The 13,536-nt window shown below is 44.2% G+C and overlaps 1 protein-coding gene across 1 annotated transcript in view; it reads left to right on the top strand.

Annotated features, from left to right (window-relative positions):
• The first annotated feature begins 10,689 nt into the window (after nt 1-10,689).
• Nucleotides 10,690-13,536, top strand: part of asb18 (ankyrin repeat and SOCS box containing 18) — a 63,807-nt gene continuing 60,960 nt past the window's right edge. Inside the window, exon 1 of the mRNA XM_059965967.1 lies at nt 10,690-10,966. Within this exon, the coding sequence (XP_059821950.1) occupies nt 10,748-10,966 (219 nt within the window). The 5' untranslated portion in view covers nt 10,690-10,747. The remainder of the gene's footprint in view (nt 10,967-13,536) is intronic.

Below are 13,536 nucleotides of genomic sequence, written 5' to 3'. Positions count from 1 at the left end.
AATCCCGGAATCTAACGCACGTGGCTTCCTTCAGAATAGCTTCCCGCTGCTGCGGGATCACTCTCTCGTGTCTTCTTGGTGCGTCTGAGGGGCTGTCCACCTGAGACTCTTCTTTATACTTCCTCACGGGGTCGCAGGTGTCAATCAGGTTGAGATGATGCAATCTCTCTCTCAACCAGCCCACCTTGCCCGAGGGCTTTTCACGTGGTCTCCATGAGACAATAGTCACTGTCGCCTTATTTTGCATCCCGGGTGGAACGTGCTCTTCGGCACATTTCTCTCTCTCCCACTTCCTGGGTCTACTGACCCCCCCTCAACGGGTGCTCTTGCGATTCTCACAAAGGAGGGGGCTGGGATCAAAACAATGCAATCAGATTGGAGGCTACCCAGACAAAATATGAGGTATTGCTCCTCCTTCTTTAGCGTGGCCACATCACGGCACTAGAGGAGTCCATGGATCGATATGTCAGAATTGGAATGGGTGGACACTGGGAGATCTTATCTCTTGCCGTGCACAGAGTGTAAGTACTCAGTGAAGTAGTTCCCCGATCTGCACCGGGTCTCACTGATGTAGAGGAGGCCACGTTGGGAGCACAGGATGAACCTGACAGACTTGGAGGAAGTTTCACCTCACTTGGAAGGACTGCTTGAGGCTTTGAATGATGGTGAGGGAGCAGGTGTAGGGGCACATGTAGCACTTGTCAGACTTGCAGGGAGAAGTGCCAGGAGGGAGATGAGTGGGGAACCCTCCTCAAAATTAATCAATAACCTCCAAGACCTTAGCCTCAGTACCTCCCTGTGTAATTTGATCCTGGACTTCCTCACTTGTAGACACCAGTCAGTTTAGATTGGCAACAATATCCTTACGGACAGGCTTTCCAGAGCTCTTGAGAGTGGTTTAAACTAATATGGCGGGGAGATGGGAGTCAGTATAACAGGTTTTCAAATAGATGATGTAATATGAATGTAAGGAAGGACAAGCCAATGATTGGGTACAGAGCAAAGGCTTAAATTGTACCACAGAGGCAAAATTCACAAGGGCGAAGAATGCAGGACTGAAGGTGCTGTATTTAAATACACGTAAGATTTGAAATAAGATGGAAGAACTCATGGTGCAATTAGAGGCTGGTTGGTATGACATTTTAGAGCATCACTGAGGGCATCATTGTGGGCTTTTAAAATCCAACAAAAGGCGACTAAAAAATCTATAAGAAGGGAAGAGATTAAATATGAGTGCAAACTAGCTGATAATATAAAGCAGGTAACTAAAACTTTTTTCAGTTATATAAAGAGTAAAAGGGAGGTGAGAGTTGATATTGGGCCACTGGAAAATGATGGTGGCAAGATAGAGACAAAGAAATGGCAGATGAACTTAATAAGTACTTTGCTTCAGTCTTTACTGTGGAAGACACTAGATGTGTACCAGAGATCCATGTGTGCCAGGGAGCAGGAGTGAGTGTCATTGCTTTCACAAAGGAAAAAGTGCTAGGGAAACTCAAAGGTCTTAAGGTGGATAAGTCACCTGGACCCATTGGACTGCATCCAGGAGTCCTGAGAGAGGTTGCTGAAGAGGTAACGGAAGCATTGGTCATGATCTTTCAAGACTCACTTGATTCTGGCATGGTCCCGGAGGACTGGAAAGTTGCAAATACCACTCAACTCTTTAAGAAAGGAGAAAGATAAAGGAGAGGAAATTATAGGCCAGTTAGCCTAACCTCAGTGGTTGGGAAAATGTTGGACTCCATTATTAAGAATGAGGTTTTGGATATTAATGATAAAATAATTCAAAGTCAGCATGGTTTCTGTAAAGGGAAATCTTGCTTGACAAATCTGTTAGAATTCTTCGAAGAAGTAACAAGCAGGGTGGACAAAGGCAAGCAGTGGATGTCATTTACTTAGATTTTCAGAAGGCATTTGATAAGATGCCTCTCATGAAGATGCTTAACAAGATAAAATCCTAAGGTGTTACAGGAAAGATACTGGCCTGGATAGAGGAATGACTGACAGGCAGGAGGCAGTGAGTAGAAATAAAGGGGGCTTTTGCTGGCTGCCAGCCAGTGACTAGTGGTGTTCCTCGGGGGTCAGTATTGGGACCACTACTTTTCACATTATTTGTCAATGATTTAGATAATGGAATTGATGGCTTTGAGGCAAAGTTTGCAGATGACACAAAGATAGGTGGAGGGGTAGGTAGTGCTAAGGAAGCAATGTGATTGCAGCAGGACTTAGACAAATTGGAAGAATGGGCAAAGAAGTGTCAGATGGAATATAGTGTTGGGAAATGATTGATAATGCATTTTGGTAAAAGGAACAATAGTGCGGACTATTATCTAAATATGGAGAAGGTTCAAACATTGGAGGTGCAGAGGGACTTGGGAGTCCTCGTGCAAGATTCCCAGAAGGTTCATTTACAGGTTGAGTCTGTGCTAAAGAAGACAAACGCAATGTTGGCATTTATTTCAAGGGAAATAGAATATAAAAACAAGGAGATAATGCTGAAGCTTTATAAAACACTAGTCTGGCCACACTTAGAGTATTGTCAACAGTTTTGGACTCCTTATCTCAGAAAGGATGTACTGTCGTTGGAGAGAGTCCAGAGGAGATTCACAAGGATGATTCCAGGAATGAAGGGGTTAACATATGAGGACCATTTGGCAGCTTTGGATCTGTACCCGCTGGAATTTAGAAGAATGTGTGGGGATCTCACTGAAACCTACCAAATATTGAAAGGACTAGATAAGGTGGCTGTGGAGAGAATGTTTCCTCTGGTGGGAGTATCCAGAAGTAAAGGCCACAATCTCAAAATTGAGGGGTGACCTTTTAGAACAGAGGTAAAGAGGAATTGCTACCTCTTGGGTAGGAGGTAGAAATGAGCAGTACGAGGTAAGAGAACTGTGTGTTTGGAGGCAGTGGGTGGGAGGTTTCCAGAGTCAAGGAGGTTGCAGGAGACAATGACCCGGTGCTACTTAGTGGAGTCCTGTGCAAGTAAAGGGGGGGGGGTGTTTCAGAGCTACCATCTGCTCTCAGCAAGGTATTTTTTTAATATATCTAATCTTCAGCACGTAGGGATCAGTGGCAAGACCAGCACTTATTCTCTCTCTCTGATTGCCCTTGAGAAGGTGGTGATGAGCTGTCACCTTGAGTGACTGCGGAAGTTAGGATGAAGGTACTCCCACAGTGCCACTGACAAGGGAATTGCAGCAACAATACACGTCCAAGTCAAAATGTTCTGTGTTGTGCGTAACAGAAAAGGAGTGTATTTGTTAAATGGTGATATAAAGACAGTGGTGATAGTCAGAGGGACTTCGGTGTGCGTGAAATCAGGTTGTGCTCACAAGTCACTGAGCCTCCTCTGACATCAGCACTCCCTTCAGCACAACGCTGAAGTTAGTCAAAGGTATTTCAGTAACAAAAGTGCAGAATAAAGTGTCACAGTACAGAGAAAGTGCAGCACAGCGAAACAGTAAGGTGCAAAGTCACAACGAGGTAGATTGTCAAGAGTACATCTTATTGTACCAGGGAACCTTTCAATAGTCTGATAACAATGGGTTAGAAAGTGTCCTTGAGTCTGGTACTACATGCTTTCAGAATTTTGTATCTTCTGCCCAATGGGAGGGAACAGACAAGAGAATGTCCAAATGTTCTTTGATCAATCTGGCTGCTTTACCGAAGCAGCACAAAGTGTAGAGAGAGTTCACGGAGATTCATCGTCAAAATTAAGTTTGCCGATGACACCATTGTCGTATCAGGGGTGGTGATGAATCCGTATATAGGAGGGAGACTGAAAATCTGGCTGAGTGATGCACAGCAATCTCACTCAATGTCAGTAAGTCCAAGAAGATGATTATTGACTTCAGGAGGAGGAACTGGCGATCCATGAGCCAGTCCCCACTGGGGATCAGAGGTGGAGAGGGTCAGCAGCTTTAAATTTCTTGGTGTTTTCATTTCAGAAGATCTGTCCTGGATGCATTATGTGCCATTATAAAGAAAGCACAACAGCGCTTCTACTTTCTTAGAAGTTTGCGAAGATTTGGCGTGACATCTAAAACTTTGACAAACTTCTATAGATGTGTGGTGGAGAGTTTAGTGACTGGTTACACCACAGCCTGGTATGGAAACACCAATGCCCTTGTATGGAAAATCCTCCAAAATGTAATGGGTACAGTAGTCTATCACTGGTAAAACACTCCCAACATTGAGCACACCTCCATGGGGTGCTGTTGCAGGAAAGCAGTGTCCTATCATCGAAGATGCCCACCATCCAGGCCATGCTTTCTACTCCCTGCTGCCACCGGGAAGAAGGTACAGGAGCCTCAGGAACTGCACCACCCAGTTCAGTAACAGTTATTACCCCTCAACCATCAGGCTTTTGAACCAGTGGGGGTAGCTCATCTTCCACGCCTCCATTTTTTTTAAAAGGGAAGTGAACTCGTGACCCAAGTCTGCCATCTGGGATCTACCGATATCCCTGGTTTTGAGTTTTGATAGGTGATTTTAAGCAGCTTAAAATGATGCTGCTTACTAAAGCACCCATGGCTTTAACTGGGGACTTCAGCTGTAGTAGTCCAAAATGGGAATGTTTGATCATTCCTACCACAGCCGCACACAATGAGTCGCCACTTATTGGTGCCTTATTCAATGGTTTCCAGTTTGGGAACACCCACATTTTCCTCCTTTGGTACACTGTCTCAAACACACTTGCTGATAAAGTCTGTGATGTCAAGATGATTCAAAACACTGGTGCTCCACAAGTTTGCATCCTCAGCCCTCTACTCTACTCCCTGTATACACACGACAGTGTGGCCAGACTCTGCTCTAACTCCATCTACAGGTTTGCAGATGATACCATCATGGTGGGCAGTGTCTCAAATAACAATGAGTCGGAGTACTGCAAGGAGGCAGAGAGCTGAGTGACTTGGTGCCATGACAACAACCTTCCCCTCAATCTCAAAAGAGCTGCTCATTGACTTCATAAAGGGGGTGTGGGGGGGGGAGGTGTCTGAACCTGCACTTGTCTACAGCAACAGCGTTTGGGATGAGAGGGTTGAAAGCTTGAAATTCTTGGATGTGAACATCAATAGCCTGTCCTGCTCCAATCATGCAGACATCACAGCCAAGAAAGCTCACTAAAGCCTCTACTTCCTCAAGAAGCTAAAGAAATTGGGCATGTCCCCGTCGACTCTTACCAAACTTTACTAATGCACCATAGAAAACATTCTGTCTGGATGTATAGCACCTGGTCTGTAATTAGCCACAAGAAACTGCAGAATATTGTGGACACAGCTCAGCACATCATAGGAATGAGTTTCCCTTCTATGAACTTTACCTATACTTCCTCTGACTTGGTAAAGTTGCCACCATAATCAAAGTCTCCACCAAAGTGACCCAAAGGATCACTGAAGACCCACATCACCCCAACCACAAACTGTTCCAGCTGCTACCATCTGGGAAACGGTATCACAGCATAAAAGTCAGGACCACAGGCTTCGGGACAGCTTCTTCCACCAGGCCATCAGACTGGTTAATTTACGCTGATACAATTGTATTTCTGTGCTATACTGACTGTCCTGTTTACATACTATTTATTACAAATTACTATAAATTGCACATGGCACATTTAGACAAAGGTGTAACATAAAGATTTTTACTCCTCGTGTATGCGAAAGATGTAAGTAATCAAGTCAATTCAAAACCCAGGCATTCTCGCTTCTCCCCTCTCCTATCAGGCAGATGATACCTGAATCACATACCACCAGGCTCAAGGTCATCTTCTATCCCATGTTATCAGTCTCTTGAATGGACCTTTTGTATTTTAAGAAGGACTCTTGACCTCAATCTACTGTATCTCATTATGATCTTACACTTTATTGTTTACCTGCACTGTACTTTTTCAGTACTTTTACACCTTATTCTGCATTGCTGTTGCTTTACGTTATTCTCCCTCAATACACTGTGTAATGACTTTATCTCAACCTACAAGACAAGCTATTCCCTGCATCTTGGTACATGTGACAGGAATAAATCAATTCCAATAAAGCTACTATATTTGAATCATGGTGTTTTTCACCAGTATATACCATGTTATGACAAAGTTTGCATGAGAAATCACTATTGCTTCGACTTACAATCCTGCTGACAGCTGCCTATGATTAGTCTGTCTAGTATTTTCAGAGAGTGATTTCAATTTAGTAGATTACAAACAGATCATGTGCTATTTACCAACAAGCACTTCAGTAAACTAGCCATTGAAAAGCTGATGCCTGTCTTGAGTACTTATCATCACTGAAAGATGGTATTTTGCCAGCCAGTGTAAATATAATCATACGAAAGTAACACTGCTCTGTGTTAGGATTTAATGTCTGCTGTTAATAATCTCATCATTCAGATAACCTCTTTTGAAACTTCACAAGAGAGCTTTTTCAGGTAGTTAGGGGCCACAGAAACTGTTTTATGATTTGTATGTTTATAGTTTAAGATGTAAATATACAGAATTTTCTGGGTATTTTTATTGAGCAAAAGAATTAATTCAAATCCTTTTCCCAGCTCCTGAAGTTGCCTGCTTAGTGTAACTTAACCTACATTCAAAACTGTTCAACCCTGAGTTTCCTTTTTAAGACCATTCGTTGTGGCAATCCTAAAAATAGAGTGACAATGGAGTGTCACTCTAAAAATAGAGTGACAATGGAAATCCATACCCTCCACCTTTTGTACTGGCATTCATCCCTCTTTCTTTCAGTCTCAACCTGAAACATCAACTGCCCAGTTCCCTGCACAGACCCACCACTGTGTGTGTTGCTGACAATGGAGCAAGTTATTCTGCACAGGCTGAGGCCAGGGTTTTTTTGGTTGGGGTTTCAAACGGCATCAGCTCTGGAGTGAATCTCAACACAGTATGGCTTTTGACTAAATGGTCTCTTCCTAAGCAACCGTGAATGTAATGAGTATGGTTGGACATGGGGCAAACAGAGCAGCAATGTTCATCTCTTCACTGGGATGTTACAGGAACATTGTCAAACCAAACTCAACCCTGTGCCTCCTGAGGAGATCTTGGGACTGATTATCCTAAGGTTGGGCAAGGAAATACTTTAAGGAGCATCAGGAAGACAAAGAGGGACAGACAGGGAAAACAGGGAGGTTTAGGGATCCATCTCAAGGCAGAGGAGCCAATTGTAGAGCGATTAGAAGCTGTGGTTGATGAAAGACTGCAACTGAAGGAGTTGAGGGCTGTAAAGTTAGGCAGGGCAAGGCCACAGAGAGGTTCAAACGCAAATGTTGACAAGTAACGACAATGTTAAACAACTGCTCAGCCACTGGAGGAAGCCTCAACATTGAAGTTTCCAGCCTGCTCAGACATTGCTGAGATTTCCATTTCTGGTGTATGATATTAGTATTGATGGAAACTTGCTGGTTGCCATGGGGATGATGGGCCCAAGAGCCTGTGCTGTATGTCTCTATGACGTAATTGTGCTCAACCAGTGAAACATTTGAACAGTGTCAGACCAGTAAGATCTTTGATGAGCTTTTACATTCAAAGGGAAGAGAATTTTAAATTGAAGGCATTATCAAAATCAGGGTTTTGCTCAATGTCAGATGGTCAACAATATGAATAAGATGCAGCCTTGATGAAAGATCTTGGCCTGAAAGGACAATTCTGCCTTACGTGCTGATCTCCTCCAGCATTTGGTGTGCTTTACTCTGGATCTCCAGCTGAATCTCTTGTATTAATAAGATGTTTCTGTTAAGAACAGGGAAAGAAATATTACTCAATGACCTTGACACATCACAGAAACAGAACAAGTCTAGGATCCAGAGAGTTATAGTTCGAGAAGTCACAGAGAAATCCCAGAAGTGGAATGAGCTGCCATAGAAGGTTGGGGGTGGGACAGAGGGAAATAGACTTCCTTCAGAATTTTTGTTGGCAGAACAACAAAGTGCAAATGGAAGATTTATGAAAGCTCTCATTTGGAATATTGTCAAAGAAAATTAAGAAGGACTGTCGGGTGGGGGTCCACGCTTGTCTTTCACATCCACCAGCCAGGAATAATCTTCATACAAGCACCACTTGTTCTCCCTAAGCAAGCACAAGCCATCAGGGCAAGTTTTCTCTTCGTGCGGAAACGTTTTGTGAACACCTGTTGAATATTCACTGCAGTTTCAGCTTTTCAGATTGTGCTCGGGTTATTAAGCAATGTCCGCGGAGAGGACATGGCTTCACTGGCTCTTGGGCTGACATCTCTGGTTAGCTGTAAAGCTGAGTTGGGCAATGGAGCCAGGGGCCAGAGTTGGGTCTGAGTAGCAGGCGAGGCCTCTGGGCATGGATGCCCTGCCCTCAGTAATGTTCGATATGCCAGGCAGTACACCCGGTGATGCAGCTGTGCAGCCAGCACAGCCATTGTCTAACAGCTCCAGAGTTGCAGGTTCAATTCTGACCTCAGGTGCTGCCTGTTTTGTTTTTGAATCTTCTCCCTGTGACCACATGGGTTTCTCCGGAACCTCTGGTTTCCTCCAACATCCCAGAAATGTGCAGGTTGGTAAATTAATTGGCCACTGTATATTGACTCTAGTGTGTAGGGGAGTGGCAGGGAGTTGATGGGAATGTGGGGAGAATAAAATTGGGATCAGTGTAGATCAGCATTGATTCAATGCGGTAAGACTCTAGGAATTCTGGAATATAAATAACCAAAGTTAAAAGTAAATTTATTATCAAAGTACATCTTTGTCACCAAATAATATTCTGAGCTTCATTTTCTTGTGGGCATTCATACTAACTGTAAAGAAACACAATAGAATCATGAAACACCACACACAACGAAAGTGGACAGACAACCGATGTACAAAAGACCACAAACTGTGCAAATATAAAAAAAGGGGGGGGGAGAAACAAAATAACAAACAAATAAATAATTCTGAGAACATGAGTTGTGGAGTCCTTGAAAGTGAGTCCATAGGTTGTAGAACCTCAGTACAAATGAAGCCACATAATGTTTACTATTTGCTGTTCAATCCACATAGCATTGTATTTTTTCCAGCAGCAGACATATCCCTTTCATCAGAAATCCGGGGTATCCACTTCCCTCCAGACTGAGTTCCAACTTCTGTGCCCCAGGGATGACAGTCACATGACGTCTTATCATCTATCTGCAAACGCAGTCCAAATGCCTCGGTTTCTCGCCTTCAGAATTATCGTCACTATTTAGACAATAGACAATAGGTGCAGAAGTAGACCATTTGGCCCCTCGAGTCTGCACCGCCATTCTGAGATCATGGCTGATCATTCACTATCAATACCCAGTCCCTGCCTTGTCCCCATGTCCCTTGATTCCCCTATCCATCAGATATCTATCCAGCTCCTTCTTGAAAGCATCCAGAGTATTGGCCTCCACCATCTTCCGAGGCAGTGCATTCCACACCTCCACAACTCTCTGGGAGAAGAAGCTCTTCCTCAACTCTGTTTTAAATAACTGACCTCTTATTCTCAATCCATGCCCTCTGGTACTGGACTCTCCCAACATCTGGAACATATTTCCTGCCTCAATCCTATCAAATCCTTTAATTACCTTAAACGTTTCAATCAGATCCCCTCTCAATCTCCTCAATTCCAGCGTGTACAAGCCCAATCTCTCTGCGTAAGACAGCCCTGCCATCCCAGGAATCAACCTAGTGAATCTACGCTACACTTCTTCAATTGCCAGAATGTCCTTCCTTAAACCTGGAGACCAAAACTGTACACAATATTCCAGGTGTGGTCTCACCAGGGCCCTGTACAAATGCAAAAGAACATCCTTGCTCTTGTATTCAATTCCCCTTGTAACAAAGGCCAACATTCCATTTGCCCTCTTCACTGCCTGTTGCACTTGCTCATTCACCTTCATTGACTGGTGAACTAGGACTCCTAGGTCTCTTTGCATTTCTCCCTTACCTAACTCTACACCGTTCAGACAATACTCTGCCCTCTTGTTCCAGCTTCCAAAGTGGATAACTTCACATTTATTCACATTTGCAAGTGTTCACTGAAAATAAATGGAAATCATTTTGTTTAAGTCTTATCAATGGTTGTTCTCAGTAGCATATTAGAGATTTTTTGTAAAGATGTAGTGAGACTAGCAAGATTACCATTTCCTTGATGTGTTTAACATATTAAAATAACCTAGGGTGCCTATCAGGGAGGTTCAGATAAAATGGAACATTTCACAGCCAGTCACAAAGGTGGCATGAAAATTAGCAACTGGAAGCTTGGTCAAGAGGTAGTTTTCGAAAGAGTGTCTTCAAGGAGGAGGGCAATGTGGGGAGAGAGAGAAAGGGCAAGTTAGAAAGAGAACTTTTGACCTTATGGACCTGGTGGGTGGATCCAGAGGCAGAGAAGGGCAGGGGAAATTGGAGAACATGGATTTGGAATTATTAAAAAAAGGGATGAGAGCTTTAACATTGTAGTGTTGGGTAAACAAGGCGAGATATGCGTTGTATGTGAGTTTTTGGTGATTTTAATTAGATGGGATAAAGGTATAATCAATTCAATGTCTTCTGTTCGACCTTGGATCAAAATTGAATTAATCAAGCGTTTGAACCCAGAGCTACAATGGGAGGAACCACAAGTTCAGCTTCAGACAGAAAGAGCATTCATTACCTTTGGGAGCAGGTCAGCCTTATGCAGACTGCTTCTGCCACGTGATTCTGTAACCTGAGCCACACATTCCAAGCCTCTGATCTAATCTGAGCAGCTCACTGCCCCCTCTCCTCCCAGCCTTCCATGAGCTCAGCTATGCAGGAGACTAAACCAAAATGCGAGCTGGTCCCCGATCACCCCGTTGCTTCGCAGTTTGTCCGGGATCTGAAGTACACCCTGGATCAGGATGACTCAGAAGGAGTGAGTTTCCTTCTCCAGCAGCGGGCTCACAGTGCCAACGCCATCATCGAGCTTTCCAACGATGACTGGATGAAAGAACCGTCTGCACAGCTGGACCCTCTCGTCTTGCTCGGTCAGCCTGTCACATTTCATTCAAGTTAGAATGTAGTCTTGCTAATGGGGCTCTTTTGTTTCCCCTCTGCACTCGGCAGAGTGTATGTGCTTAGAACTCAAAAATAGGGAAGATGCAATCACTCTGATGGGACTATACTACAGACTTCCATAGCAGGACACTGAGCAATTGATGTGCAAACAGATTAGGGAAAGGTGTAAAAGCAACAGAGGTGTTGTCATGGTTGACTTCAACTTTCCCAATATTGATCGGCACCACCTTCATGCAAGAGATTTAGATGGGGCAGAACTTGGTTGGTGCGTCCAGGAGGGTTTCTCAAGTTGGAATGTAGTTAGTCCAAGAAAAGGAGGGGCAGTACGGGACCTGGTTTTGTGTAATGAGTCTGGCCAGGTGACCCACCTTTTAGTAGGAGGTGGAGAATTTAGTCAAAAAGAAAATTATGTAAGATTTTAGGAAGCTTAATTCAAACAAAGCCCTGAAGGATTATAAAGAAGCCAGAAAATTACTCAGGATGAGAATTGGGAAAGCCAGAAGAGGCCACGATAAGTCCGTAGCAAGCTGGATTAAAGAGAATCCCAAAACATTCTATACATACATCAAGAGCAAGAGGAGAACTAGGGAGAGGGTAGGACAGCTCAAGGATAAAGGGTGAACCATTTGCTTGGATGCGAAGATGTGTGTAAAGTCCTTAATAAGTCATTTGCACATCAGTATTTACCCAGGAGAAGGACGTAGAGGATCAGTGTGCAGCATGCTAATTTTCTAGAGCATTTCAAGATGAGAAAGGAGGTAGTATTGGGTCTCTTAAGGTGAATAAGTCCTCAAAGTCTGATGGTTTTGCTGGGGTGATGCACCATCAATAACTCACTGAGACGTAAAGGCGAGGCATCGGCTTTTATTGACTGGAAGAAGGAACAAGCAGTGAGTGACCACCATACTACATCCTGGAGACTGAGAGGCCGGGCTCAGGCCTCAATCGCCTTTATCCAGGGGTCTGTGGGAGGAGCCACAGGAGCAGTCAGCAGGGGGCGTGTCCAGATAGGCACACGTAGTTCACCACATTGGGCCTTGACCAATATCTATATGCCCGCTATAGCCACAGAAGAGGTCCCAAAGGACTAATGTTGTTCCATTACTCAATAAGGGAAACAGAATAATCTTGGAAACTATAGACCGGTGAGTCTAATAGACTAAAGAGGAATCTTATGGAATGGATTTATGAGCAATTGGAAAACCATGAACTAATTAGGGATAGTCAACATGGATTTATGTGGGGCGGTCATGTCTTACTAACTTGATTGGTTTTTTTTGAGGTGATGAAGAGGCTGTAGAGGTTGTCTATGTGGATTTTAGTAGGTATTTGACAAGTCCCTCATTGAAGGTTTATCCATAAGATTAAAATGCATGGGATCCACGATGATTTTGCCATTTGGATTCAGAATTGGCTTGTCCATAGAAGACAGAGGTAGTTGTGGATGGTATTTATTCTGGCTGGAGCCCTGTGACTGGTGATGGATGAAAATGTGCATGGATGGCTTGGCAAGCTTGCAGACAATACAGAGATTGGCGGCTTTGTAGATAGCGTAGGAGACCGCCAAAGTCATAGGTCAGCTGCAGATATGGACACAAAAATGGCAGATGGATTTTAACACATTTGGAGATGAAAAGTAAGACCCTTAACAGTGTTGATGTGCAGAAAGATTATGGGGCTAAATTCATAGCTCCCTGAAAGTGGCTACTCGGGTAGGTTGGGTGCTCAGGAAGGCATTTAGCATGCTTGCCTCTATTAGTCAAGGAAGTGAGTTCAAGAGTCAGGAGGTTACTGTTGTTCATTGGTTTAATGGTTCAATTTAATGTCAGAGAATGTATACAATACACAACCTGAATTTCTTACTCTCCACAGACATCCACAAAACGGAAAAAAAACAAAGAATGAATGACAGAAACATCAGAACCCCCAAAGCACCCCCTCCCTCCTCCCATGCACAAGCAGCAGCAGAAGTATCAACCCTGCCCTCCCCCCACTTGCTCCAGCAAAAGCACCGACCCCCATCCACCATGCAAGCAATTGCAAAGCCCCCAAAGAGTCCGTCAAAAATCTATTGTCCATCCCAACACTTCAGCATCTCAGACAAGCTCTCTCTCACTAGCGAGGGAGAGCGAGAGATTGCTTCTGCAACAAACAAGAGCGGGAGACCAGGAGCCCGCTCTTTTGATGTTATGATCTGCCGCGTTGCTTGCCCGAATCCCCTGTCTCCAGGACTGACAGAGAGGCTGTTAGGCCTTCTAACAGCAGTGTACACTGCCTGCTGTCTCAGTGTTTCAAGCTCCGACAACACTTCCATCAGTGACGTCAGCCAGGAGCAGGGTTGTCCATGGGGCCCGCACCTGGAGATAGCAAAGCACCAGTCTGCACAGCAAGTCCAAGAATGAAAGCCCACCACCCGTGGAGAACTGTAGCCTGATCTGCAAGTCCGGATCACGGACTCCGACAGGACCCCAGCCATCTTGAAAAGTGAAGAGAGACGTGAGAAAAGAAGAGGAAGAAGCCGTTTCACAG

Source organism: Hypanus sabinus, chromosome 4 (assembly GCF_030144855.1).
Source record: "Hypanus sabinus isolate sHypSab1 chromosome 4, sHypSab1.hap1, whole genome shotgun sequence".
Classification (NCBI taxonomy): domain Eukaryota; kingdom Metazoa; phylum Chordata; class Chondrichthyes; order Myliobatiformes; family Dasyatidae; genus Hypanus; species Hypanus sabinus.
The sequence above is the reverse complement of the archived record's forward strand: the minus strand, read 5'-3'. Positions and strand labels throughout refer to the sequence as shown.